This window comes from Panicum virgatum, chromosome 1K (genome assembly GCF_016808335.1).
Source record: "Panicum virgatum strain AP13 chromosome 1K, P.virgatum_v5, whole genome shotgun sequence".
NCBI lineage: Eukaryota > Viridiplantae > Streptophyta > Magnoliopsida > Poales > Poaceae > Panicum > Panicum virgatum.
Genome location: NC_053136.1, coordinates 40,062,273 through 40,088,846, shown reverse-complemented (window position 1 = coordinate 40,088,846; position 26,574 = coordinate 40,062,273). Strand labels below are relative to the sequence as shown.

At 48.3% G+C, this 26,574-nt stretch overlaps 4 protein-coding genes across 15 annotated transcripts; 1 reads left to right on the top strand and 3 right to left on the bottom strand.

The window, feature by feature from the left end:
- Nucleotides 1-63: 63 nt before the first annotated feature.
- On the bottom strand, nt 64-7,267 carry LOC120707549 (cyclin-dependent kinase G-1-like). 10 transcript variants are annotated; one of them, XR_005689034.1, is made up of 10 exons: nt 5,507-7,267; nt 5,279-5,407; nt 5,038-5,173; nt 4,868-4,956; nt 4,666-4,777; nt 4,476-4,582; nt 4,210-4,375; nt 4,047-4,135; nt 3,758-3,830; nt 64-2,816 (listed from the first exon to the last, which is right to left on the bottom strand). XR_005689034.1 is itself a non-coding variant. In XM_039992470.1 (7 exons), the coding sequence occupies exons 1-7, from the start codon at nt 6,904-6,906 to the stop codon at nt 4,282-4,284; spliced, it is 2,067 nt and encodes a 688-aa protein (XP_039848404.1). In that variant the 5' UTR covers nt 6,907-7,262; the 3' UTR covers nt 78-4,281. The 10 variants fall into 10 exon arrangements, 1 of the variants encoding a protein (XP_039848404.1); XR_005689035.1 differs by lacking the exon at nt 4,047-4,135 and having other exon boundaries at nt 5,507-6,906; XR_005689028.1 differs by having other exon boundaries at nt 65-2,619; nt 2,698-2,816; nt 3,758-4,375.
- Nucleotides 7,268-9,912: 2,645 nt separating this feature from the next.
- On the bottom strand, nt 9,913-11,781 carry LOC120657088 (remorin 4.1-like). Its single transcript, XM_039935341.1, has 3 exons — nt 10,908-11,781; nt 10,553-10,634; nt 9,913-10,439 (listed from the first exon to the last, which is right to left on the bottom strand). Exons 1-3 carry the CDS (start codon nt 11,558-11,560, stop codon nt 10,218-10,220), a joined length of 957 nt encoding a protein of 318 aa, XP_039791275.1. The 5' UTR covers nt 11,561-11,781; the 3' UTR covers nt 9,913-10,217.
- Nucleotides 11,782-15,065: 3,284 nt separating this feature from the next.
- LOC120707532 (transcription factor GTE8-like) lies at nt 15,066-20,634 on the top strand. Of its 2 annotated transcripts, XM_039992458.1 has the most exons (10): nt 15,066-15,405; nt 15,705-16,980; nt 17,072-17,209; nt 17,743-17,810; nt 18,867-18,936; nt 19,013-19,072; nt 19,168-19,280; nt 19,368-19,410; nt 19,501-19,622; nt 19,701-20,634. In XM_039992458.1, the coding sequence occupies exons 2-10, from the start codon at nt 15,732-15,734 to the stop codon at nt 19,965-19,967; spliced, it is 2,130 nt and encodes a 709-aa protein (XP_039848392.1). In that variant the 5' UTR covers nt 15,066-15,405; nt 15,705-15,731; the 3' UTR covers nt 19,968-20,634. The 2 variants fall into 2 exon arrangements, with proteins under 2 accessions (XP_039848392.1, XP_039848385.1); XM_039992451.1 differs by having other exon boundaries at nt 15,077-15,405; nt 19,368-19,622.
- A 281-nt stretch (nt 20,635-20,915) lies between these two features.
- Nucleotides 20,916-24,784, bottom strand: LOC120707519. 2 transcript variants are annotated; one of them, XM_039992433.1, is made up of 3 exons: nt 24,467-24,784; nt 23,388-24,217; nt 20,916-22,577 (listed from the first exon to the last, which is right to left on the bottom strand). In XM_039992433.1, exons 2-3 carry the CDS (start codon nt 24,114-24,116, stop codon nt 21,165-21,167), a joined length of 2,142 nt encoding a protein of 713 aa, XP_039848367.1. In that variant the 5' UTR covers nt 24,117-24,217; nt 24,467-24,784; the 3' UTR covers nt 20,916-21,164. The 2 variants fall into 2 exon arrangements, with proteins under 2 accessions (XP_039848367.1, XP_039848374.1); XM_039992440.1 differs by lacking the exon at nt 24,467-24,784 and adding an exon at nt 24,330-24,454.
- Between the last annotated feature and the right edge of the window lie 1,790 nt (nt 24,785-26,574).

Sequence of the window (26,574 nt, the reverse complement as noted above, 5' to 3'; positions counted from 1 at the left end):
ATACGCTTTGCGAAGCTTAGGGGACTTGGTACTGAAGATACATGCATATGAGCCGGGACGGCACAGGACAACATGTCTATATTCAAAGAACTTTTGAGACCGTTTACAGAAACTTTGGAACTCGGCAATTCGGTGCCAAGTTGTCAAATACAGGATGTTCTTCAGGCAAAATTGTAGTCTCACATTGCATAGAAGAGAAACAGGAACCATCGTGGATCGAAAAGCTGTACACAGCATTAATCATCAAACAAAAAATTAGCCCAACCAGAAATCTACATAGCTCATTCCGTCATGGTTTGTTTCTTATCTTCAAATAAATTCAAACGGGCCTAACAAACTGCAGCATCTTGAAAGCCGGCTCGACTCGTGCCTTGCACCTCCAGACCCTGAAAATCGTGCCTTCCAACATTCACTGTGTTCGGCAGGCTGGAGCTGGAGTGGTGTGAGAGAAAAACACTGTTACCTGGCTGGTGGCTGGAGTGATGTGAGAGGGAAAAAATGTAGCGCTGGAGGGCTGGAGACCAGCCGAACGCAGTGAATATTGTTTGCACTCGCAAAACAATGAGCAAAGTTAAAAACAAGTTAATGAGTCATAAAGTCATACAAAAGCAAGAATAACTCGCTGAAGGCAGAAATAATAGCTCCCACAGGTGTACCTAGAGAGTTTAAAGAATTAGAAAATAGTTTTTAGCTACGAACTTCTATAGACCTCAGCATGAATCGAGTACAGTTAGAAGGATATTGGAGGATTCATGATGATAATACGCCACCATGACATGAATATGGTATAAGAATGGCATCTAACTGAATGTACAGATACGAATCTTTTCAAATTAAGTGAATATAAGATTCTAAATTGGAAGTGATTAGTAATCCCGTGTAGTTAACCTGTCCATAGCCCTCCACCAGTCTGGAATTTAAGTTGATCTGACCTGAACGCGCCATCTCCATGGGTGGCTGCCATGCCTGCTATCTCGGTCATGTCCTAGGTAGCCATGAAATGGAGATGGCATTTGGCCACATTGGATAATTGGAGATGTATATCACTTAACTTTTATTTTTTAAAACAAACTCACTGAACAAAATGAGATGCCACAAATCAAGCTTAGACATTCTGTGGTTCAGACATTAGATCTTGGTACATTACATCATAATTCCCAGAACTACAGTGCCCTGAACAATAGTACTACCTGCAATGCACTGAACAGTAACACCAACTGTAGAGTCCTAAGTTTTCAGGCAACTGAAAGCAGTTGGGTTTCAGGCAAACATGATCTCACAAAACATCACAATTAAGCCAGTATCAAAGAAAAACATCACAATCAAGCCAATATCAAAGACACCGATAAGGCGATAACTAAACTATATTCATTACCACAATTATATAGGAGTATCCTCTTTGTTAGTGGCTTCTATTGGATCTTATCTGGATTACTCCAACTTGCTTGAGAATGATAAGCTTTGTGTTTTTAAATTTTTATCCATACAACTGAAGAAATACTTAAAAGTAGTTTACCATGTCCATGCATATGGGAAGTGAACCTTTTGATCCTAACCTTTTTGGTCCTAGACAGTTTATGCTTGGAACATCAATTTCCTTAGCATGCCGGTCTTACTTTTAGTCACTAGCCCTAAAACGTTAGGCTAGTAACCTGAGTCAAACCTAAAAAACTGTGAATCAATGATCCCTCTTGCAATCAGAGGGATAAAACATGTCATGTCCATTGGGGATGACAAGCAACTATAATCATGGTAAAGAGCCCACTGTGACGTCCATATAAGATCATTTGAATATCATGTTCGCTAATATTATTCCTTATGTTTGTTACCGATGATTATTTTTGTACATCCATAGTCCAGTTGCCAAATAAAAACTTCTATGAAGGAAAATTATAGAAGGTCTAAACGCCAAGATCCATAAAAACATTCATCTCCCTAGCATTATCTATTGTACTTATTCACTCATTCATGCTGAAGATGGTATGAAAGAGCACACTGGCCAGAGTTTAAAAAATATGGTTGAGGGTTCTGTTACACTGTTACTGTAAACTTGTTTGGAGTATACCTAACCTTTCAGGTTTCAAATAGCATGTAAGTTTCAGGTTTCCTTAAATCTAACTTGTGTATCTTTGGTTTAAAATTAATACAACATGCTCGAACCAGAAGATGGAAAACTTAACTCAATATCAAGCTCAAGTAACAGCTTTGCAAGAAAGAATTGGAAGTTTTCAGAACCATGAGTTTCTTTCTGATAAAGTACACACTGTTTATTCACTTCAAGGTGGTGAAAAGGACTATATTTCGAACAGTAAGATGCAATCATTGTGGGAAAGTAGGATTTCTCGATTCTGATAGGAGAGCTAATGTGCCTTGACAAAAGCAAAGTATGTTCACTTTTGGTGGGAGGGGGGGGGGGTTATTTTGGCAAAAGAACTGGACCCTTGAAAATTCAATATACTGTGTTTTTATTTAAATACTTTTTTTCATATGAACTTACCTCTGGATCCAGGACGCAGTAATGGTACAAAGATGATGATGATGAACACATGAAACAAAATTGGAGTGCAATGAGGAAGAGGTCAGGAGTTACCAAAGTAGTTAAAGGAGCTGACCTGAACTCTGCCAAGTGAAGACGAACACGTGAAGATTAACAAAAGTTAAAGCAGTAATGTACAGAAGATAAGATAGTAGACTAACCCCTTGGATTCATAGTAATAGGTGAGACCTTTGAAGTCCCAGCCAGAAAGAAAGTCAGTTCAAGTATAATAGTCTGACGTCCAAGAAAGCTTCTGTCTTGATACAACCACAGCTTTAAGCTGCAGACGTGTCGCATAACATTTACAGTGAGTTAAGTAAACTTTCTAACAAGTTCATCAAGAATTAATCATTGCTTGAACATTAATTGTGCAACAAAAATCATCAGGACCAGGTCTAACAATATATATATACCATTCCCAAACAGCAGCTGTTAGATCTAGGTTGACAAGTTCCAGCAAAGATGCTAACCACAATTCCACAAATGCAGTAGTGTCTCACAAGAAATAGTTTAGTGTCTCAGAAGTGGCTTAAGCTGAAGCAATGAAGTTGCAACAGAGAAGCTCGCAGAAATGAAGATTGAACAGGTCCAAGGATTATTAAGCCATCTGAAAATTTTTAATTTAGCAGTGTAGGTAACTTTTAGAAACAGAACATTAGAAAATTATGGCATGTTTAAAAGAATGCCCAAGAAGATCAGACAAAGAACTGTCAATATTTTGGGAAGATGACAGTAACCTGTAGCCAAGCTCCAACCATCATATTTATATCACTGTGTGTTCAGGAAAGCAACCGACAAAAGATATGGATCTCTATTTCCACATTCTGAAGCCATTTAGGCTACTGCAAAAGGCTGAAGGAACTGAGACAATTAAACCTAAATCACTTTGTTGCCATACCCTACCCAGACTGAATGATGCATAGAAACTGCAGTGATCCAAAACTGTCTAATGCCGTTATTAATTCTTGGAGATAGGAAATTCCCGTGTCAGATAAACATTTGCACCTTTGCAAATGAGAAAGCCATATATTTACTAGACCAGGTGCACCAAGGATCAAGATAACAATTTACAAGCACCACCAGAGGGTGTCATAGTAGATCATAACTCTATTCAGTACAAACCAGTCTTTAACAAAATTAAAATAAGAAATGAAAGGGGCAGATTAATCACATTTTTACAATAGCACATCAGCAGAGGGAATAGGCTCCTCAGTATTTTACCTTACAATTTGTGATAAGAGGGCATCAATTTCCTTGCGAAAAGCAAACACACCCACCCCTTCGCTTTTCAACTCTTGCAAACAAAATGGAAAGACCAAAGAAAGATGAACTACTTGAATAGGATGTCATTAATATCTCATTGATTACTGATTACAAGGCAACGATATATGATATTTTACACAAAGAAGTTTCAGAGGTGAAACCGGTGTACCCAATCGGCCCAACCTTCAGATGAAATTGAAAGTGAACTGAATCTACACCTTAAAATGATGGTGGATTAGAATGTGACCTGAGTTCTGACAAGAGACTTAAGCCTGACATTTGAATACTAGCTCAATGGACCACAATGAAATATTTTATTCCCTTCTGATCATGTGCCTGCTATGGAACAGAATCAGTTGTCACCGCAAACTAAGTGGACAGGTACTTTCATGTCCATCGGGACACCTCACCTTGGCACGTGTACTCACAATTATTCACACTGGAAACTGGATTACTGCAGCAAGCCCAAATCTGGTTTCAGATCAACCAAAAAGACCACGATCTCCTGAGCTCCCTTGTTCTTTCATCTGTTGCTCCACCAGTGGATCAGGGCTCTTCATGTATTTCTTGATCCTCCTGCATGCCAAGAATGCAATATATAGCCACATTAATCAAAATTTCAGTCTATGCATGTTAGTATTTGAAACCAAATAAGCTAGTGAGTAGTGACAAGTACCTGTCTTGTTCATTCAGAGCAGGAAAAGTTGGCATGAAATCCTTTGTTTTGGGCAAAGGAACCTCACGGAACCACTCATGGTTCAAGGCATCATCTGCAGATATGCGCTGCATGAGAGAAACAAGCATATTAAGGGGCATGCAAAATGAGTATAGAAAAGTGAGGTAATGCAATACAGAACATATATTACCTTCTCAGGGTCATATGTCAACAACCTATTTAGCAGGTCAAATCCAGCTTCTGACAAGGTCAACCCTCCAGTGAAGGATACAGCTGGAAACTTGTCCCTTAACCTATTGTACCTGAGGTAGGAAATCAAAGGTAAGACTTCCATAATGTGAACCTGTATGTTCAAAACACAATAGCAGCAATAGAAAAGGGTAGCCACTTACGGTTGCTTTACAAATTTGCATTTGGCACCGGGCAATTTTGAATAACCACACCACCGCTCCTCATTGGGTGTGCCAAGTATTCTAAATATCTGCAATAGAAGTTACTGTGCCATTAGATTTCACTGATGTAGTGATGGCAAACAAAATAGAGTAAACTACACACTATGTACCTTATGAAGTTGATCTATCTCATTTTTCCCTGCGAAGAGTGGCTCTTTTGATAAGAGTTCTGCCATTATGCAACCCAATGACCACATATCAATAGCAGTAGAATACTCTTTTGCTCCTAAAAGCAGCTCCGGAGCCCTGCAATCATAAGAGAGCAAATAATGAGACATCATTTTTTGAAACAAAGTAAAATCATGATACAAGAACAACATTTGCAAAATCTTATGCTGGCCCATATCTTACCTATACCACAAAGTCACAACTGGTTGAGTGTAAGGTTTTAGCGGGCTGCCATACTGACGAGAGAGTCCAAAATCACATATTTTCAACTCACCACGGTTATTCAAGAGGAGATTCGATGTCTTGAGATCCCTACAAAGCAACACATCATTATTGTATTGTACAAAACATAAAGAACCATTCAGAATTATGCAAGACGGGGAAGAAAAAATTTCAGTAGTTTGTCATTACCTGTGCAGGACCCAATTGTCATGAAGATACTTCACGCCTTCTAGCAGCTGAAGCATCAAACATTTGACCTCACTTTGGGTATATGGTTGCTTCATCGTCTCCATGACACCCTTCAGGTCATGCTCCATGTACTCCATCACCATGAAAGTATCATCATCATGTCCACCAACAACTATTTCCTTGACATCCACAATAGAAGGGTGGTCAAAGGACAAGAGGATATTTATTTCCCTAAGAGAGGTCAATGGAAAACCTTCCCGTTCCCTATCCATCTTGACCTTCTTCAATGCAACAATCTCACCAGTTTTCTTGTCCTTCACCCTAAAAACAACTCCATATGTACCCTCATTGATTGTGTTGAGCCTCTCAAACTCATCAATACTCCTACAGCCCTGAAGCATGTTAAAGCACCTACGTGGTGGACATACAGCCTCAGGTGTTCTAGACCTGCGTGCATCACTCCCAAAATGAGTATCCACCGAGTAACCAACAGAAGAATCAATGACATCCTCCTTAACATACATGCAGTCACCCCCGTCTACCTTGATATTCCAGTTTTCACTACCCATGGAGTTAGATGAACTTGAGGAGCTTTCTCTTGATGTTTGAACCCGCAGCACTTCTCCAAGCTCTGGGATTGTAACTTTCTGTGTAGATCTATGTTCATACAAGTTAGTAGGAGAGACACTTTTCTTCTTTTTGGGCACAATCACTTCTTCCTCGTCATCAGCTTCTGCCCATCTTGAAGTAAAGATGTTTCTCGTTGTTGGGCACTCCTCTTCCCCCACCATAACCCCATTCTTCTCATGTTCATGAGAAAATTCGGGCTCATGCAGAACCATTGAAACATCCAAGTGCTTTGTTGGGCTTGAGCACCCACCAAACGTGGCCACAGAACTATCATCTGATAAAGGAGGTGGTGAAGGCAAAGGGAACTCCACTGCTGCGGTGTCTACCACTCCCCCGCTCCTCACATCATCTATGGCCTGCAACTTTGAGACATGGGCATCCAGGACTACAGGTGAGTGCTTCCTCTTCGTACTTAGTGGTAACGCACTGCCGTCCTTGCAAACTCCCAGAAAACCATCCTCCCTCGGTACCCCAGCCTTCAATGGGCGCCCACCAGAATCCGAGGCGCTGCCGCTTGAGACCTCGCCAGGCTCCCTATCATTCTCCCTTCTTGAAGGCCAGCTCCTCGGTGGCGGATACGGCGAGCGGTGGCGACGGTGCCCGCCGTCGCGGCCCCCGCTGCGGCCGCCGTCGCGGCGGTGGTCCGAGTCGCGGTCGTGGCTCGGGTGGCGATGACGATACTCCTTGCTCCTCCTGGAGCGCTCCAAGTCGAGCTCCCGCCCCCTCGCCCCATCATGGCTCCTGTAGCTCGCGTGCCGCGCCGCAGCCATGGGGCGCAAGCAGGGATCACCCGGGACCGGGCAAAACAACTGGACCCCCAAAATTCACGGCGAAATCCGCAGGCAAACCCTAGATCCCCGGACCAAAACAGCAAACCCTAGAACAAAAAACAGGTGCGCTAGGGTCGAACTGGGGATAGGATGAGACCTCACGGACGCTCGGATTGGAGAATTGGGCAAGCTAGCACTCTGATTTTGAGCGATTCGGTTTGCGCCGCGCGAAAGCTTTATCGCGGGGGTCGGTGACGCGACACGAATAGACGAGGGAAGAACCGAAGAAGGGGGTCGTGCGGCTTCGTGGCCGCGGTCTCGCGGAGATACCGCGTCGAACTGGGGCGGGGCGCGACGTTCGACGCGGCTTGCCGACTTGACGAGGCCCATGGCAGGTGGGGTACGCACTTTGGCAGGTCCAACTTGTCAGTGGGTTTTTAGCAGTTCACGGTACCATCGGACGCCTCGGGTGGAAGCACCTGCTCAAAACTTGCCGACTTGATGGTGGGGCATACGGTGGCAGTAGCTACCGAGAAAATTCCGCACAGCATATACCATCCGCATTCATATATTCTCATACTCCAGTTTTTTTTTTTGAGCAACATTCATATATACCCAGTTGGCCAGTTCCCAAAGCAAGATGCAATAAATATATGGAATGCAATTATGGGTACAAATATATAGTACTCATAAACCAAATTGCGTGCTGATTTTTTCTTAAACTATCGGATGCAAATAGACATCAGGGGTAAATGGTATTTCCGTCCTCCGACTTAATTGGAAACTAATTTCAAACCTAGTGTCAAATAAGGAAGATTGAGCTTTCTAAGGCCAATGAAGGAATAAACAATTTTACCAGTATCGAATAAAAAAATTTCTCAATATATAATGGCATGTCGGTTTTCAGGTTTCAGCCTTCCCAAATCCATATGAATAAATCCTTTATTAGAGAAATTGGACATATTTTCCTCGCCAAAATACATGGACCAGTCTAGATCAAACGTATGGGTGCTAGTTAATTCTTGCATATCGTAGACAATAAATAGTTTCACTAATTTAGTTGAGAAACAGAAGTAGAAGTAGCCAATGACCGAGGTGCAAGACAATTGTTTTGTGATGCCCCTACACATCGTAGAAGGTTTTGTAAAATGAAAAGCTTGTCAAGGGAAGAACTACTAACAAAGACCTGAAGTGTTATACAAATGTCGGATGGGAGACAAATCTGGCAACACAAGAAAAAAACGTGAGGGACTAAATTTTTTAGGAGCATGGAGAATGGCAGCAATTTTCATAATGGTATACAGGAAAAAGGCTCCCATAGTTAGCCAGTCCCTTCGGCACGAAACTTTGCTATGTGAGAAGAATACGAAGGGGAAAAAGAAAAGAAGCGCGGCAGAAAACAAAAACAGTAAACATCTCGACGAATGTGTTAACTATTATGCTACGTTTGGATGTTGGCATTGGAGTATGAAATTGGAAATTGGAATTTGCTGTCACCAATGCCGTCGTTTGGATGTCGAGGGAATTGAAAAACGGAATTGCGAACAAATATTGTGCGGCATTCACTTCTATTGCGCGCACGTCCCCCCAATTCAGAGGCTTGACCCTCGGTATCGCGAGGCATTCGGCCCGCATCTCCCTTGTCTGCCGCCTCGAAGAAAACGGAGCCCCGTCGCCTCCTCCATCTCCCCTCCCTGCGGCCGCCGCCGACAACCCGTGTGCGGCGCACGCCTTCTCCTTTGCCAGCGGCCTTCCACCATCTGCATCTCCGGCGGCAGCCGCCCTCCATCTACATCTCCGGCGGCAGCCGCCCTCTCCCTCACCGGCCGGCCTCCTCAATCTGCATCTCCGGCAGCGGCACCCGTCTAGGCACGTTGGGATGCGGCTGGCGACTCGGAGCAGCCCGTCGTGGCAGGGCGGGTCTGGCAGCCCCATACCCCCGCGTGCGCGAGGCCGCCGCTGCCACCGTCAAGGCCGGGTCCGCCGTGTCTCTGCCGGGTCTAGCGGCCCCATCCCCCGCGCGCGAGATTGCCACCACCGCCGAGGCCGCACACGAGGCCACCAGACGAGGCTGGGTTCGCCGTCCCTTTGCTGCCGGATCTAGCAGGCCCCATCCCTGCGCATGCGAGGCCGAGGCCGTCATCACCGTTGAGACCAGCGGGATAGGCCGCGCGAGGCAAAGCGGCGATGGATGCTGGGCACAGTGGAGCGCAGCAGTGATGGGGGCTAGCGCAGTGGAGAAGACAGGTCCATTCTCAATTTGACTGTATGTACATCCAAATAGGAATTAGAATTTATCACTTTATTGAATTCTATCTAGTAATTTCATCTACATCCAAATAATGGATTTGGTATTGTGACTCATTTCCAAAGCCAGTCTGATTTAGTATTGAACCCAATTCAATACAAAGCCTTCCAATATCAACATCCAAACGAAGTCTTAGAGTATTTACAATTAATCAGTTCATCACTCCTTTCCAGTCAGCTGAAGATGAAACCCCGAAGAAGATTCTTTTCGTTTATTGACTTTTGCAGATACAAAAATAAGCCAACACACACTCTCTCTCTATCTGTGCTGCCGCATCATAAATCCCTCACGGTCGAAAAAAAAGCCAATACACTCTCTATTGGGAGACATATCCTGTGCAATCAAGTTTATGGTGTAATCACCGTGCAATCCAACTAAAAAAGTCTCAAAAAATTCTGAAAAAAATCTTGAATGTGCATCTCAACCTACTTCATCTATATATACAATTTCAGGGTCAAATTCGTCCTCCTCTAGAAGTTAAAAAAAGACAAATTTAGGTTGCATTTGAACTATTACTTTTGTCAGAAAATTTGTCTTTTTTTAACTTCCAGAGGAGGACGAATTTGACCCTAAAATTGTATATATAGATGAAGTAGGTTGAGATGCACATTTAAGATTTTTTTCAGAATTTTTTGAGATTTTTTTAATTAGATTGCACGGTAATTGCACCATAAGATTGATTGCACAGGATATGTCTCCCTCTATCTGTGCTGCCGCATCACAAATCCCTCACGGTCGAAAAGAGGACACGAGTAACGTCGCGAGTCGCAACCACGGAGTCCACACTCTCGGAACTGAACACCCCACCACCCTCTGACTGCCACGCCGCACGTGCGCTCTCCATCAGAACAGAAGACAAAAACGTGCGCGCACCAGCGCTCGGCCACGTATAACGTATCACCGCAACGCCCGGGAACACGCACGGGCGACGTCCCAAGTCCCCCCCCCCCCCCGCGGCGCGCTCTGCGCGTGCACGAGCCCCGCTGCCCGGACAGAGCGGCGCTCAGCTGCACATCAGCGGCAGCTTGAGCAAGAACCCGGAGGAGGAGGACGGCGGCAGGTGCCCGGTCCGCCGCAGCACGTCGGCCTTGTCCCCGACCCGCGCGGCGTGGCGGCTCAGCTTGGCCTCCGCCGCCGCGCGCTTCTCCCTCGCCGCCGCCTGCGCCGAGGCCAGTTTGCTCGCCGTCTTCTCCCGCGCCCGCAGCTTCATCCTCTCCGCCTTGGCCTGCCCAGCAAAACCAAGCCATTCTCAATCTCTCCTTGTCCAGAGATGAACGTTCAGGGTTGTCTGCACTCAACATCTGCAGGATCATGAGATTGGAACACGATCATTCGTACCTCGGTCATCTTCATCTCCAGCTCGGCCTTCTGCCGCCGCCGGTTCTCCCATGCCTGTATCTTCATCTCCTCGCGCCGGTACCTGCGAAGAAAAAGAGTGGCGCCGTCAGCACGCGCAGTGCAGGACAAGCCGCGGAAAGGTCTTCCTGGCGTGTCGGCGTGGTGACTCGCTGGCGAGTCAGGGACGCAGGCGCGACGCCGCCCCGGCACTGCTCGGCCACTGTTGCCGACTTGCCGTGGCAGTGGCGCTTTGTTTGTTGCTTCACATGGCTCGGCAGCGTGCGGACGAGAAAGAGAGAGAGAGAGAGCAGAGCAGCGCATTGGTGGTAGCGTACAAGGTGGGATGGGCGCTCACCTGGCCATGTGCTTGGCGCGCTCGGCTGCGTCCCACGCCGTGGCGGGCGACACCGCCGCCGCCGGCGACGCGCCGGCCGCCGCATCCTCCTCGCGCCCCTCGGCGTCGGCGGCGCCCTTGCAGGCGTGGCCCGATGGCGATCTGCCGTCCGGCCGGCGCCGCGACGCGTGGGTTCCGCTCGCGCGCCCCGCCGTGGAGGTCGGCGCCGCCAGGGTGGCGCGTGGGGTGTTGGCCCTGGACGGCTCCTTGCTCCCGGTCGGCGTCATCTCTGTGCCGATGTCCCGCAGCGAGAGGCACCTCGGCTGCTGCCCGTACGCCAGCACGGAGTCCACCCTCTTGGTCTCCGTCTCCGCCTCCCCCTCCGCGTCCCCGTCGTCCTGCGCGCCGGGCGCCGCCGCGGCGGGCACGGCGGCGGCGTCCGCGGCGCTCCACGAGTGCCTCCCCTTCTGCGACGCCGAGGGCAGCAGCAGCCGGTCGTCGGCGCAGGAGCTCCGGCGCCGGTCGTCGTCGGGCGCCCGGGAGGAGGAGAGCCACCGCTGCGCGTCGTCCCACTTGGACGGCCTCGGCTTCGCCCTGACGTAGCAGGCCAGCAGCCCCCTCCCGTCGCCCGCGTCGTGGCTCTGGCTCATCATCCCCTGAGACGATCTCCTCATCTCCGAGAACAGACCCAGCGGATGACAGACGCAGGAAGGGGCCTGAAGCCGACAGCAAAAGATGGCAGCAAGCTGAGCTCAGGCAGCTCGGAGACGCAGCGGCCGGGTGGGAGGAGGGCCGGGGGGCTCGAAATAAGAAGAGGCCTTCAGGACGTACGACACGGGATAGCTGGACGACGCGAGGGGGCACTGAATGGAGCGATGGCGACGGGCGCAGGGACCGCGCGTCTGCCCTGCGGCGGGAAGGGGAGCCATCCATCCACCAGAAAAGGCCCGGACCCGAGCTCGGGCTCATGATTGGCCTGGCGCTGTCGCTGTGCCGTGGATCTGTGCAACGCGCGGCGCGCAACAGCACACCGTGCTCCGACTGCCCCCTCCGCCCGCCCCGGCGGCGCGCGGCCGGCACCCCAGCACAGCACATGACCCGCGCCTCGAAGGTCAAAGCGGCCCCGCCCCACAAACCCGGACGACCACGCACGCACGCACGCACGGCGTCGCCATCGCCATCGCCATCGGCTCAGCTACCACGCTGCCGCGGAAAAAGTTGGCGTCCCGGAAAACATGCCACCGCCGGATCGGGGAACCCTGTTTCGCTGCGCGCCGCGCGGTGGCGCGCGCACGAGCCGCTTCGAGATCCGGTGCGGCGTTTTTGTTGTTCGCGGCCGACTGGGCGAGGAGCCGGGGCGTCGCGCTCGCTCGCTCATGTGGGCCGGCCATGAGGGCTCTCGAGATACTAGCTAGCACCGCGTGCGCGTATGGAGCGAGCACGTGGTTTTGTTCCCCCCGGCGTGCTAGGATCCAAGGCGACGTCCATGTGCCGAGTGCGCGGGGAGTGGTAGGTCGCGGCGGATCCGCCGTGCCCCGGCAGGCCGGGCGGCTGGATTTTTTGTTCGGTTGCTGGAGGGTCCATCAGCTTGCCTCTTTCATTTTAGATAGAAGATGCGCTGCCGTGTTGTGGCATGTGTCGCGATTCTCACCCTCATTCTTGATCTTATCTTATACTCTTAGGCAGTGGTGGGGGGGGGGGGGGGGGGGTGCAAATGAGAATCGGACGTGCTTTCGTGAAGTTATCCATTGACCATTGGCCTTACAAGGTCGAGTTCTCGCATGATAAAAAACAACATGAAGAGCAGAAAAAAAGGGAGTTTTCACTTGTCCTTACGCATGCATGACTTATCAAAGACTATTCGTTTTTTGTTAATAAATGCGGTAACAATCGGCAAAAGTTTACTTTCGAAAGACTGAGTCGACAAAAATGTAAATAAGAAGCTAAGAATGCTCAAATGAGTATCACGCGAGAGGATGAAAGTAAAGCTAAGCTAAGCCATATCTACACAAGTACGTGCACATGATCCTATATCCTATATTTAGTTAAAATTCAGTATCCAAGTCTTCGTGACTCTGTGCGGGGGCGGATCTAAGCCTTGCCATAAAGGTCAGTTGACCCTGACAAAACTTAGATGATCCTATATAAAGTTAGTCTTCATTACTAAGAGTATCTCCAAGAGTTTATATACTATGTTAGTTAAATTTGGCGATTGTACCCTATTTGTAAAAAATAGAAACCATGTAATTATATGGCATAGTCCAAGAGATTAGATAAAACATGATGGCTATATTCAAAACCAGTTTCACATCATCCTCTCTCTCTTATCCTCTTATCCTTTCTCTCCTCCCATCCACTGCGTGCAAACGCCGGCAAAGCCCGAGCTCCAGGGAGCTCCTGGACGGCCACAGGACCTGGATGCCGGCTCGCGGCCAGTGGAGCTCGTGGTCGGAGCTCGCACCTGACAGAGCTCGCGGCCGGCATGCACGAGCTGGACGCCGGCGAGCAATGGAGCTTGCAGCCGGCGCACGAGGCTATGGACGCCAGCTCGCAGCCGGAGCTCGCGGTTGGAGCTTTGCGTCCGGTGGAGCTCGCTGCCAGCAAAGCTCGCGGCCGGAGCTCGGAATCGGCGAGCAGGGGGGTGTGGCGACCGACGGAGCTCGCGGCTCGCGAGCAGGGGAGCGCGACGGCTGGAGCGTGCGGTCAACAAGTTGGGGGAGCGCGATGGTCGGTGAGCCGGGGGAGCACGGGAACGAGGGGCGAGGGCGCAGGCGAGCGGGGGTGGCGAGAGCGCGGGGCTCGGCAAAGATGCCGTGGGGAGGCGGAAGGATAGGGAGCCAGAGTGGATGGCGAACCTGTTGCCGTTGTTTGTTGGATGACGTTTTTTTTCCTCTCCTTTTTCTTTGTTTAGCTTGCTCACGCCAGAAAATAATAGCTCTTGGAGATGCTATAAGTTCGTGTTCGTTACTGTTTTTGTAGCGCTGCCGCCTCCGTCGTGGAATGGTGATGACCCCGGTGGGTGCCGTTGGTGGCTTCGCTCCTGTCTACTAGCACGAATGTCATAGCCAAATATTTCTCACACTGAAGTGTTTTGTTGCTGCGCAAGGAATTGAAGGACTATGTCATACACTTGTTGCGAAGGAGTTAATGAGTTGATCAATCCGGCTAATGCTAGATGAAAAGCTGAGTTGTTCCGAAGAACTTACTTCCATCAATTCCAGTTCATGAGCACATGTAAGATTGCATTGTATGAAACTGAGGAAAATTTAATGCCAACTGTCAAGTCACCATAGAAAAGTCAGGCCCAAGCGGGTAGGCGGTGAATCGAAATTGGAATTCACTTTCCAATTTTTTTTTGAAAAAAACAGTCCTCGAAGCAACCGAATTAAACCCACAAACTTTGAAAGTTTGAGTAGACGACGTGCGGCCCATGTGCACAACTACAGCCCAATAAAGAACAATTCGTAACCTAAAGCCGTGAGGCCCAGCCTACCCAACCGGTGCATCTATATGCTTCCAGATGTGTACCTCCCTCTCAAAAAAGAAAGAAAGAAAGATGTGTACCCGGATCCGAAACCCAACCCGTTACGTGCTCTCTCTCACTGGACAAACCTCCACCGTGTTCGTTGTGCCGGTGCTAGAGGCTGTTGCTGGAGTGGTGTAAGAAAAAAACATTGCTGACTGATTGGTGGCTAGAAGTTGCTATTGGAATGGTGTGAGAGAAAAACACTATTGACTCGTGCTGAGCAGTGCTGAGCAGAAACAGAGGACCCAGCCACGCAGCTGCCTGCACGTGTAAGGTATCCTTCTCCACCAAGTCACCCCGCGCCCAAACCGTACCCAGATCCCGCGTGCTCGACAAAAGACGGCCGATCCCCAACGCCTACTCCTCTTCGCACACCCACCATCAATGTCACGTGGCCCCGGACAACCTCCCAGCCCCACCGGTCATTGGTGCATCAGGCGACAGACCCGCGTCCGCCGGGAAACCGACTCCAAGAAAGTCAAAGCGCCCCGCGCCTCCACGTCACGTCGTGCCCCACCCGTTCCCCGCGGGCCCACCCCCCGATCTGGCGCCTGGTCCGTCCGATCCCCGCGAGCCGACGGCCCGGATCCGACTTGCCCCGCCTCAGCGCCCCGCCCCGGCCTATAAATACGCACCCCGAACGCGCTCGCCACCCGCCCGTCCCAGCCGCATTGCTCGCACCGCATCTTCGCATCGCTTCGAGTTCGGGTCTCCCACTTCGGGTTCGCTCGCTCGGCCCGGTCGGTTCGAGAAGGAAAAGGAAAAAAAAAGGATAAGCAAGCAGCACGGGGACGACTCGACTCGAGCGGCGAGGAGGCGGAAAATAAAAAAAGAGGATAAGGCGAGGCGCGACCGGGCGGCCACCGCGCTCTCGCAGATCCGTCCTCCTCCCGCGCAGATCCAGCTCGCCGGCGCGCCCTCGCGCGGACGCCGTACCCTCGCGCCCGGATCCCGGCATCGGGGTTCCAGCCTCCTCAGATCCAGCGTTACCAGGTCAGGGCTCGTATCCTGCTCGTTCCGAATTCGGGGTAGCTTTTGATTTCTTTTTGGGGCTCTCTTCGATTGGTGCGGGGAGGTGTCTGATTCGGGCGCGAATTTGAGGATTTGAAGGTTGCGGTGTTGGATTCGTGCGCGGTTGGTGGGTTCGGGCTGGGATTAGGTTCCCGTTTGGGATTAGGGTTTTGGAGAGGATATTTATTGTTAATTTTGGTTTGTGCACGCTTTGTATTGTTGCTTTTGAAGTTTGAATTTGGTGTCTGGGGTCACTGAAGATGGTTGTAAATGGTGAACAGATCTGTGTCCCGCTGGCGCCTGGGCACATGACACCGACGGTCCTAATGGAGTTTGGGCAGCAGAGGCCCATAAAACGGGGCTATGAGGAAATGGCCTTCCGGGGCGTGGCGCCAGCTGCGCCTCGGGGGTACGCAGCAGAGACAGTTGCGGAGTCGGAATGTGTAGCTGGCAGCCCTGTTCGTGTTGATTCCGAGGACTCTTCAGCGCCGAAGCGCAAGTGCATCAGCCTGAACAGCGATGGCTTTGACGTGAAGCGGGAGATCTTTGTGCCATCCAAGATGTCATCGTCTGAGCGGCGGTATCTTCGGAAGAGATTCCGGGCGGAGCTTGATTCTGTGCGAGATCTCCTCAAGAAGCCAGAGTTTGCAACCCCTGTTCCGGTGAGTCGGGCACCTGCGTTGTCATCCTCAGCAGCCCCTCGAGCCAAGAAGGTGCACCGTGGGAGCAATGTTGCCCGTGGTGCAAAGGGACGGTTCTTGCCTGCTAAACCCCGGCCTGAACCTTCTGCAGAGTTATCTGAAGCTGCAGTGTTTAAGCAGTGTGAAGGTATTTTGAAGAAGCTCATGACTCAGAAATATAGTCATATATTCAATGTCCCTGTTGATGTTGTGAAGCTGCAAATTCCTGATTATTTTGACATAATCAAGACCCCAATGGATCTTGGTACTGTCCAGAAGAAGCTTGAATCTGGCTCATACAGAAGTCCATCAGATTTTGCTGCTGATGTTAGGCTGACTTTTAACAATGCGATGGCTTACAATCCTCGTGGCCATGCCGTACATGACATGGCCATCCAGCTGAACAAGATGTTTGAGAATAGATGGAGGACAATTGAGAAGAAGTTAGCTTCTATGTCTGCTGAGAAACATGTTGAGGTTGACAGGGCTGACTCGAAGAGGCGGAAGACTCCTGTGGACTGCAGTGATGTGTCAGTGGAGGGTGTACGTCAAACAGAGCCTGTAAAGCCTAAGATGACAGCTGCTGAGAAAGAAGCCTTTGGGAACTGCTTGGCTTCTATAGCCGACGACTTACCTTCTCACATCCTTGAACTGCTGCAACAATGCATTGACAGTAATGCCGATATGGCTGGTGATGGAGAGATAGAGATTGATATCCAAGCAGTCAGTGATGACCTGCTATTTGAGCTGAAGAAACAAGTTGACAAGTATTTGCAGGAGCGAGAGCAGAGTCAGCAGGTGGCGAAATCTGAGCCTTCTGAGAACGAAGCTGTGAATGTGTCTGGCCTTAGCCACTCGTCTACAAATCCTTGCAAAGGTTTATTTCCTTCTAGCCTGAATTTCCCTGTGGATTTAGATTATATGCCTTTTGCGCTGTAGTCAAATTTTGTTTTTCGGTTCACATGCAGGTAGTGAGCCTATCGAGGAGGATGTGGATATTTGTGGCAATGCCTCCCCTATCATGTTAGACAAAGATGCACAAATCAGGAGTAGCAAGTGCGGTAGTCCAAGTAGTTCCAGCAGTGACTCTGGATCATCTTCTAGCGGTCTGTGTCTCACGGTGTTTATCTGCATTTGTTTTTATTATTATAGACATTCCTGTGTAAATAAAATGCTGCTTTTGTTATCAACTTCATGTTGTAAATTCTTTGAAAACATCGTTATTATCTCTCGGCATACTTCTATTTTCGAAATGAATATTGTGTTGACATCATATTTCCATTTTAGTTAAAAATTCTTGGCAGTGAGTTGCAAATTTGGCAAGTAACTAAAAGTAGTAGACGTGCGAATTGATAAGTGTCGTGGATATCATGATTACCACTTTTGGTAATTGTTTAGCAGGATTTGAAGAATTTTGAATGTCTGCTTTGATTCGAATAAATTGATGCACGACACCATGTTGCATTTACCTTATCCCAGTAATTTTTAGCTGACTAACCTCTCAGTGAGAAGTAAGCTCCCACAGACTATTAATTGTTTGTGCATTATTATCCAGAACAATCATCATATAATCTGTCTTCAAAATGTTGCTGTTTTGATATAACAAAAAGAGATTTTTACAATAGTGTTGGTAATGCAGATTCAGACTCAGGCAGTGATTCTGAAAGTGAATCAGAAAAAGTGGGCAGCCCAGCAAAGATTGCGAAGGTACTTGGGTGATTTACAATTGGGTGCTTGAGAAAAAAATGGACCTTTAAATCTTATTAGTGAATGGCTTGTTTGAGTGCTTAGTAGTAGTCTAAAATATTACTCCATGCATTCACAAACGAGTGATGTTTGAGTTGTCTTTAATAAACAATTTTAAAATTTGGTTACATTTGTTTGCTGAGTTTGGATATTTGAAAATGTGTTGGGTTTGGAGAAGCTATTTAATTATTTTCTTAACAATGTAGCTTATCCTAAACATTTATATTAGAAAACAAATGTCTGGAAATGTGGTTTCATTAAAGTATATTTTTGCAATGTGTATAAATAGTTCTTAACAGTGTTAAAGAACCTGTGTTTTGGAGATCATATCGATGTCCAAGACATTACTTATTTGTTGTATTGACTAGTGTGCTAACATGAAACATGTCATATATTCATGAAGCTTCCATCCTAAAAGCATGTCATTCATTACCTGTCTATCTTGTCTGATGTTGACTCCTTCCCTCCATGATCGCCAGCACTTTTGATTGACAGTGTCCTGTTTCTTGCTGCTCCATTTGCTGACAGCAATATCCGTGTGTGAAACAAATACCTTTGTTCTTATGATGTACTCCCTCCGTTCTTTTTTATATGACACCGTTGACTTTTTTCTTCAACTTTGACCAACATTATTTGATTAATCAGTTAGTTAAATGAAGTGAAATGAGTACCTTTACGTCTATTATCAAGAGTCTCTTGAATCTAACTTGAAGATTTGGCTATTTGCATAAATATTTGTAGAAAAGACGAATAGTCAAACGAAGAAAAAAAGTCTGGTGTCATATATTTAAGAACGGAGGGAGTATAGCTTAACTCATGCATTGAGACTTTGCCAGATAATGGCCTATTCTGCAAAATTGTATTGACAATCTGTGGATTTTTGGCTTCTTTGGCATTCTGGTTACTTTCGACCTTTATATTCTGTTGATGTGGTTTTCTTGTGCAAGACGATGTGGATTTCCGTCCAATTTAGTTGACTTATCTGTACTAAAATGATCGTCCCTCCCTTAATTTTAGGGTACTAAGAAACCCGACCAGCTGGTGGAGCAAGAAAAGAGTGATGTTATTAGTCCAGCTGATGCCAACTGTATGGCTTCCTTCCCCTGAGCCTGTTGCAAACTATGTTTCAATTTCTGGGCTAACGAGACATACTTAAATCACAGGTCCTGCGGATACTGTGGGACTTCGTGAAGACGATAGTGAATCAAAGCCTGCACCAGAGGGTAAGCATGAATTGTAGGCAGGTACATATGAGACCAGCTGTCTCCGTGCACTAAGATGATCGGATCATCTGATCCTTTCCCAATGAAACATTTAGGGGAAAACTCAAAACCCAATACACAAGTCTCACCGGACAGACTTTTGCGAGCTGCCCTTTTGAGGAGCCGTTACGCTGATGTGATTGTCAAAGCTCGTGGCATTCTGAGCCAGGTATAGGACCTTGCTCATTTAGCATCTTCCTTCACTGATTCTATGATGCCATAGTATGACTCATTCCTGACCTGATGTTGAGCTCAGGGTGGAGATAAACAGGAGGAACTGGAAAAGCTCCAGAAGGAAGGTAAAAGGCATACCAACCTGTCTTGCTGCTGCTCACTATCTAGTTTCTCTTTCTCTAATAAGTATGTTCTCTTTTTATTTGTAAATGCAGAGAAAGCACGGCTATTGGCTGAAGGCAATGCAGCTATGGAGGCTCAAAGAGCTGAAGCTGAAGCTGAAGCTAAGCGTAAACGTGATTTTGAGAGGGAGAAGGCTCGTCAGGCCCTACAGGAGGTAAGTGTAAACCTCATCTGCAAGGAACAGTGATTTGTCTTTTTGTTGTGTTGCTAAGACTACAAATCCTACATACAGATGGAGAGAACTGTAGAGATCAATGATAACCTCCATCTCAAGGATTTGGAAATGCTCGGAGCAGCCACAGCAGAACATATTGTGAGCTCTGTTGATGAGACTAGTCCAGAGCGCTCCCAGGATGGCAGGACTGGTTTTCAACCAGGATCTGTCAATCCGTTGTTAGAACGACTTGGACTTTTCATGAAGGTAGACGATGAGGAAGATGACGAAGAGCCGAGCAGTGTTCCCGGCGTTAAAGAAGCAGAGGAAGGAGAGATCAATTGAGGGTTCTGTCTTGGCTGCCATGCCCTGTCGTGGGCTAGAGGCTGGCGCGAACCTATTGATTCAACAAAGTGATTGCCTCTTGCAGCCAATGTTTGCCTGGTGATGGCTGGACAGCTGCACGCGGAAGATGCTTAATTGCTTCCAAACTGGTGCGGTGAAAGCCATAAATTTTGTTGCTGCTGATGCCAACCTTGAAGAAATCACCTTGAACAATTGTAAAAACGAGAGATCATGTGCTTCAGGAAGGCTTGCTGCAGGTCGAGGTCACCGTGGACAGCTCCAAATGAACATATTTATATGCAGAGGAAGGTATTTTTTTGACGCCCACATGAAAGATGGCGACGTGATACTCAAATGATGCCGAACTGGTGAAGTTGAAATGGCTCATTGTTTGCCGCAACTCTTCTATTTGGAGTGGGTTTGCCCAGCGGCTTATAGCAGTTCTCATCTTCTGTTTTTGCCTTTATTTTTCTTGTTTTAGATTGTGTAGTTGCTTCCTGCTGTAAATCTGAATTTTGATGTAGTGAAGGAAGCCCTAGATTGTTGGGCATGGGCAAAAGGAACTGCTCTTGCTTAGCATTTACAGGAAAAAAGTTGTTTTTGCGGATGCACGTCCAGCACTTTTTATGTTTTCTATAATTACATTTTTCGCAATTTGTCGTGGAAATCGCATCCCTGTTTGATATTTTCCGTCCTGGATTTCTTACCAGCTTTGCGAAACTAAACAAATTTTGATCAAGGTTGTCTCCGAACTACTCTCTTCGTTCCAAAAAAAAAATGTAAATCTCGCTTCCGAGAAGTCAAACACTTTTAATTTTGACTAAATTTATATAAAAAATTACAAACATTTGTCTTCGAATTGATATAGTATAGAAATATATTACATGATTAATCTAAAGATATTTATGTTATAATATATATTAGTATTATTTTGTATAAATTTAGTTAAAATTAGAATTATTTGACTTCTCGAAAAATAAGATTTACATTCTTTTTGGCCGGAGGGAGTAGAAACCAGTTGTGAATGCATTACTCCATCACAGCTTTACATTATCACCAGTAGTAATGCAAAGCAGCACAAACAGAACCAAACACGCCTTGCTACACTGTAGAGATGTCAATCCGATCACACGATTCACACGTACGCACATAATACACGCATCAGTTAATCATGGAGCTCAAGGAAGAAGCAACCAATCATGACACCCTGAGGCATTGCTGCTTGAACATCTTGCTCGTCGGCTGCCCGCTCACCGTGTCCTCCACGGTGAGGCCCTGCGCACCGAAGCAGATGTTGATCAGCCTCCCGTTGCCGCACCCGTGCTTCTGGGCCGTGCTCTCCGCAGTGTCGCCACAGCCGTCGTCCATGGACGAGTTGGAGCACGACGGGTCGTCCGTGGCGTCGTCGCTGTCCAGGACGATGTCCTTCAGCCTGCCGACGGGCGGCGTCACCATGGAGATCTCGTCGTCGTCCAGGCAGATGTCCTTAAGCTTCGCCAGCGGCATCGGGGTGGACGACATGGAGGACCTCGGGAGGGTGTCGCTCGGGGACCGGGACCGCGCGGGCGGCGGCGCCAGCTGCGGCATCGCCTCCATGATGCCGTGGATGAGCTTCGTGTTGAGCTTCTTCTTGGTGGCCGAGGAGCCCGGGGTGGAGCTCTTCACCGCCAGAGTCCGCTTGCCGTTGAGCGCCGTCGTCTTGGTGAATTTCTGCCTCAGGGGAGCGGGGGTCTCGACGCCGCGCTCGCCCAGCTTCTTGATGGAGTCCAGCGGGCTGCTCTCCTCTGATTTCTTCAGCGTCTTGGACATCTTCTCCTTGTGCCGAGGCCATCTCAGCATCATCTTGAGACGGTCCTTGGCACGACTCGCGGAGCTCAGCCTCTTCTCCGATGATCCATGGTTTTCGGCGCCGTTTGCATCTGTGTGGGCAGGGTCATCCTTGCCATTGCTGGAGCACGAGCTTGGCCTTTGAGACTCTGCAGCCCCGATACCCGAGAACAAGAAGATCTCTGCATCTGATACCTTGAAGGTGGTACCGGGACTGCTTGCAATTCCCCCTTGCATCTTAATCTGTGACGCAATGGCAGACCTGGTTCTCAGAATGCTGGAATTTAAGACTCCTCCAGCAGAGACTATCTGCTTGATGAGGCGGTCGGATGTCGCTGAACGCAGCTTCTGCTTCAGCAGTGCCAGTGCAGTCATGCCATTAGCGTCTTCGGCATTGAGGTCGATCGATGGGGTGGTCATCAAGAGCTCGACGAGGTCTGGGTGCGCACAGCCAACCACAGCCATGTGTAGGGCCGTAAGGCCCGCGTCGTTTTTCAAGTTGATGATCTTCTGGTTATCTGTGGTTCTATCGCTTATGAGGTATCTCATCAGCTCCATTTGGCGGTCAAGCCGTCTGAACCCTGGGGTCCTGAATCCCGCAACTGCTGAATGGAGAAACGTATCACCAGCATGGTTGACAGCTGACAAGGTTGATGGAGACGCAGCAACCAATGCTTCAACAACAGGTTGGTGCCCTCGATAGGCTGCTACATGTAATGCTGTGTTCCCGTGATTATCAGTTGAATTGATTATGTCGAAAGAGGCCAGAAGGTACTTGACAACCTGCAAAAGGTATGTTTACAAGATGAGGCGCAGAAAGAGGAAACTTCTATTTTGCAATTCACAGATACATACAACTGAAAGCAGCCAAAGAAATGGTTGCATAGCAACATCAAGAAACAAGAACAAAAGTTGTCTAGATATCAGCAGGAAACGGATATAAAGTTGGGCTGCATAGCAACATCAAGACGTGTGTGGATCTAAAAAGTAGGCCTTTTTGTGGATCTAAAAAGTAGGACTTTCTGGTGAATTTCTGCTTATGAACCGTAGGAGTTGATAAGTATGTTCAGTAGAAATAAAAATGCCTGGCCAACAAGTATATAGCAACTCCCTAGCTTAATAGTTAACATAATGTTGTGCAAGATAACTCTAACCACTGGCTAAAATCACACAAGGAACATTTGCCATCTGGATGTGATATCACTGTCACATTAAACTACAAAGCTTGTCGAAGGAAGTTACTGAAGTAACACATTGACTTTAGATGACACTCAGCGTTCCTGTGTGAACAATATCCTTTTGATTATCTGGCAGAGTGAGAAACATATTAGACTTAAGTCCGTTATGAAGTAACTCAACTATATTTTCAATGAAATTCATCTTCACTAAATCCACATTGAACCGAGCATTCAAGATGAAGAACCACAAGCATATCAAAATCCTAAGCATGCAAAACACCCTAGAACTTTCTTCCATGGCATATTGCATTGCACAAACTAACAACTGATCCACACAAGATTCCATGTTTGAAGCGAGAACTAAAGCATCTGGAAAAGATGTCTGTAAGCAATGGCAACGAAGCAGATGCTTCACCTGCAGCTGGCCTCTCCCAGCAGCGGCATGCAGAACGGTGGATCCACGGACGTCGAGGTACACGGACATGGCCGAGCACCCCTCCTCGAGCAGCTCCATCAGCATCTCCACGCTCCCGCCTCTCGCCACGGCATGGACGGCCCGGCTCATCATCTCCAGCCGGAACACGGAGCCGCGCCCGGCGCCGCTTTCCCCGTCCCGGCAATTCGTCGAGCACCTCGGCGACATGGCGTGGTCGAGCAGCAGCCTGAACACGTCGGCGCTCCCTCCCCTCGCCGCCGCGTAGAACATGTCCGTGACGCCGTACTCGCCCTCGCCGAAGACGAGCAGCGGGTCCCTGCTCAGCAGCTCCTGCACGAACGCCACGTCCCCGGCCGACGCCGCCGTGTACAGCACCCACCCGCCGTACCCGGCCCGGAGCAGCGTGTTCTCGCCGCCGCCGGCGGGGCGGTGGTTCCTGCACTCGCACTCCAGCAGCAGGCACCGCGCGACGGACGCGCGGTGCCTGGCCGCGTCGGCGAAGCGGGCGTCGTCGTCCCACAGCGCTTCGAGGCGGCGGATCCGGCGGAGGGAGGTGAGCTTGATGAGCAGGTTGGGGTCGAGGTGCAGCAGCTGGCGCACGATGTCGTAGTGGCCGTCGGCCGCCGCCCAGTCGATCGGCGACGCGTACCACCACTGGTCGCCGGTGCTCTCCCACCGCAGAGGGAAGTAGCTGGACGACTGCTCCATCGCCGAATCTCGAGAGATCTAGCGTTGGTCTGCCGCTGCTGGCGTGCAGCTTCGAGTGGCTGACTGAGCTCTGGTCAGCTACTCTACTCACATGGCATGAGCTGCAATGCAATGCCAAGAACTGCAGTAAGGTGGACGAAGTGGGAGAAGAGAATGTGTGCACCAGCAAGGAAACCATGTGAGGAGACTAGATCAAACGACAAATAGACTGACTTGTTTATTGCTCTTCTGCTGGATTGAAATAGTAAGATGCAAGCATTTGTAAACAGTAGGATTGAACTCAGGCAAATGGAGACTAAAAGATTAGAAAACAGGCGCACTCAACAAGAAAGCTGAAGACAAGGCATTACCTTGTGCACAAGAAGTTGGCGTGCGCAGCTCAACTGCTCAGGAACAAGAACTAGACGACGATGCAGTAGCAAAGATGAGGCCACTGGATTAGGCCACCAAAGTGGTTTAAGAGGTACTAGTAGGCAGCGTGGTGCAAAGGTGCCATGTCGTTATGGATGAAAGAGAGAGAGGCTGAGGGAGGGTCCATACACATTACAGTGAAAGTCAGTGATACAGCCGGCCAGACTCCAGACTCGAGTGGTCCTCTTTGGAAAAGAAAGCGAGACAGATAATAATTGAGCTGGAGAGACGCCGGGGAATCTTTTCTCTGAGGGCACGGCACGGGGAAGGATAGGTGAAACACGGCCATTGATGGCGGTTAGGCAGTGCAGCCTTTGCAACAGAATCATCAGGCCCAGTGGGGGCGAAAGAGAGGGCGCAGGGGCAGGGCAGGGCTAGGACAAGGAAGGAGCACAGGAAGGTTGGTTTGGGGTCGGCAATGATGCAAAAGCGTGGTAGTGTGCAGTTTGGTGAGGGCTTTTTTCTTGGGGCAGCTATGGAGATTTGGCTGGGTAGGCATGTGCTTTGTCCCCGCGTGCACGAGGATGTCTGATGTCTCTTGCTGTGCTTCCATGGATGGCTGCGGATGGTCCGAACCCTGAAAGGTCTTCTCTGAATTGTAATGTGTGTCTGTACCTCTGAATTCTGTAGTGTTGGCGTCACACAAATCTCATTTTGCGCTTGATGGCCATTAACTTTCGAAAAACTTGATGGCTATTTACTAAATCGAAAACATGTTTCTTTTTCGGATTCGAAAGAAAACATGTTTTGCAACTGAAACAACCAGTGGAGGATTTAGGATGTTAATCTAGGGGGTTCATTTTCCTCCTCTTCTTCACTGATGCACGGTAATAGAATATGTGTACAATTTACATAAGAGATTTTTTTAATAATGGATAAACCGATCTACTATATCTACCTCCACATGGTGAATATATACAACCAACTTATGAGAATTTGTATACATATATAATATCTTGTCGGCGCAAGCGCTTGAATCCGAAGCAAACCTCTTGGGGCTGCTTGGACGAATGATAGATGATTCGTAATTGATTGATTGATTTGAGTTCATGCCCATTCATTCGTGAACAGCGCGCGAGGTGCCGATCTATAATGCTGGCTCGGACGACGTTGATGTCCGAGCGAGAGCGAGTAAAAGCGTGTCATGTGCGCTCGCGACCAGACTCCTCTTTATTTGCTCTCCTCCTCCATCCATTGATCGCATGATCCATCCGTGATCCGTCTCCACATGCACGCATCTGCATGCTACCTATAGATGGCAACGGGTACATATTCGTCGGGTATTGGCCACCATACCCGTCGGGTATTAGCCACCCATACCCGTACCCGCTAGAACTAAGTTTTATCCGTCGGGTTATCCGTACCCGTACACGGGTAGGAAAATGTTTTCATACCCGTACCCGGCGGGTAATTTATACCCGACGGGTAACCTATACCCGAAAAACATACCCGAGAATTACATATAAATATCACATATTCATATGAAAAACAATTCATTTCAAACTAAAATTGGAGTGAGTGTAGAGTAAGATTTGAAGGAGAGTTCAACAATATATATATTAGGAGGGATTAATTGGATTTGGGCCAAATTCATGGGCTATATGGGCTAAAATGAGTTAGACACTTAAGATGGCTTATTTTTTTGTGCGGGTATTTCTTACCCGCGGGTAGGCGGGTATGGGTAGTATACATCCGCACCCGTACCCGCCATACCCGACGGGTACAAGATTTTGCTCAATAATATACCCACGGGTAGAAAACTCATTCCATACCCGTCTTCTTATCGGGTAAAACCCGTCGGGTACTCGGGTTTCGGGTACCCATTGGCATCTCGACTACTACCCAATTGGCAACTCTCTCTCTCTCAAAAAAAAGGTGAATTTGATGCGAAGGTGACGTACTCTATCTCCCTGCGCGTGCGTACAGGCCAGGCCAGCGAGACTACTATCATCTACGGATGGTTTTCACGGCGAGAAAGTAATGATCCGCAGATGATTAAATTCCCGTGGCTGTTTCGATTAGCATGGGAAGCTGCGAAGCGGACAGT

What these genes read in the sequence shown, in the direction of transcription:
- LOC120657088 (XM_039935341.1), bottom strand. Translation starts at nt 11,560, where the DNA reads ATGAGGAGATCGTCTCAGGGGATGATGAGCCAGAGCCACGACGCGGGC. An exon ending in CGCGCCAAGCACATGGCCAG is followed by an intron (nt 10,635 to 10,907) that starts GTGAGCGCCCAT and finishes TTTTCTTCGCAG; the next exon opens with GTACCGGCGCGAGGAGATGA. An exon ending in TGGAGATGAAGATGACCGAG is followed by an intron (nt 10,440 to 10,552) that starts GTACGAATGATC and finishes TTTGCTGGGCAG; the next exon opens with GCCAAGGCGGAGAGGATGAA.
- LOC120707549 (XM_039992470.1), bottom strand. Translation starts at nt 6,906, where the DNA reads ATGGCTGCGGCGCGGCACGCGAGCTACAGGAGCCATGATGGGGCGAGG. An exon ending in GTTGTGACTTTGTGGTATAG is followed by an intron (nt 5,174 to 5,278) that starts GTAAGATATGGG and finishes TTATGATTGCAG; the next exon opens with GGCTCCGGAGCTGCTTTTAG. An exon ending in TGACATATGACCCTGAGAAG is followed by an intron (nt 4,583 to 4,665) that starts GTAATATATGTT and finishes TCTCTCATGCAG; the next exon opens with CGCATATCTGCAGATGATGC.
- LOC120707519 (XM_039992433.1), bottom strand. Translation starts at nt 24,116, where the DNA reads ATGGAGCAGTCGTCCAGCTACTTCCCTCTGCGGTGGGAGAGCACCGGC. An exon ending in CTGGGAGAGGCCAGCTGCAG is followed by an intron (nt 22,578 to 23,387) that starts GTGAAGCATCTG and finishes TACCTTTTGCAG; the next exon opens with GTTGTCAAGTACCTTCTGGC.
- LOC120707532 (XM_039992451.1), top strand. Translation starts at nt 15,732, where the DNA reads ATGACACCGACGGTCCTAATGGAGTTTGGGCAGCAGAGGCCCATAAAA. An exon ending in GCCCAGCAAAGATTGCGAAG is followed by an intron (nt 17,811 to 18,866) that starts GTACTTGGGTGA and finishes CCTTAATTTTAG; the next exon opens with GGTACTAAGAAACCCGACCA. An exon ending in TAGTCCAGCTGATGCCAACT is followed by an intron (nt 18,937 to 19,012) that starts GTATGGCTTCCT and finishes CTTAAATCACAG; the next exon opens with GTCCTGCGGATACTGTGGGA.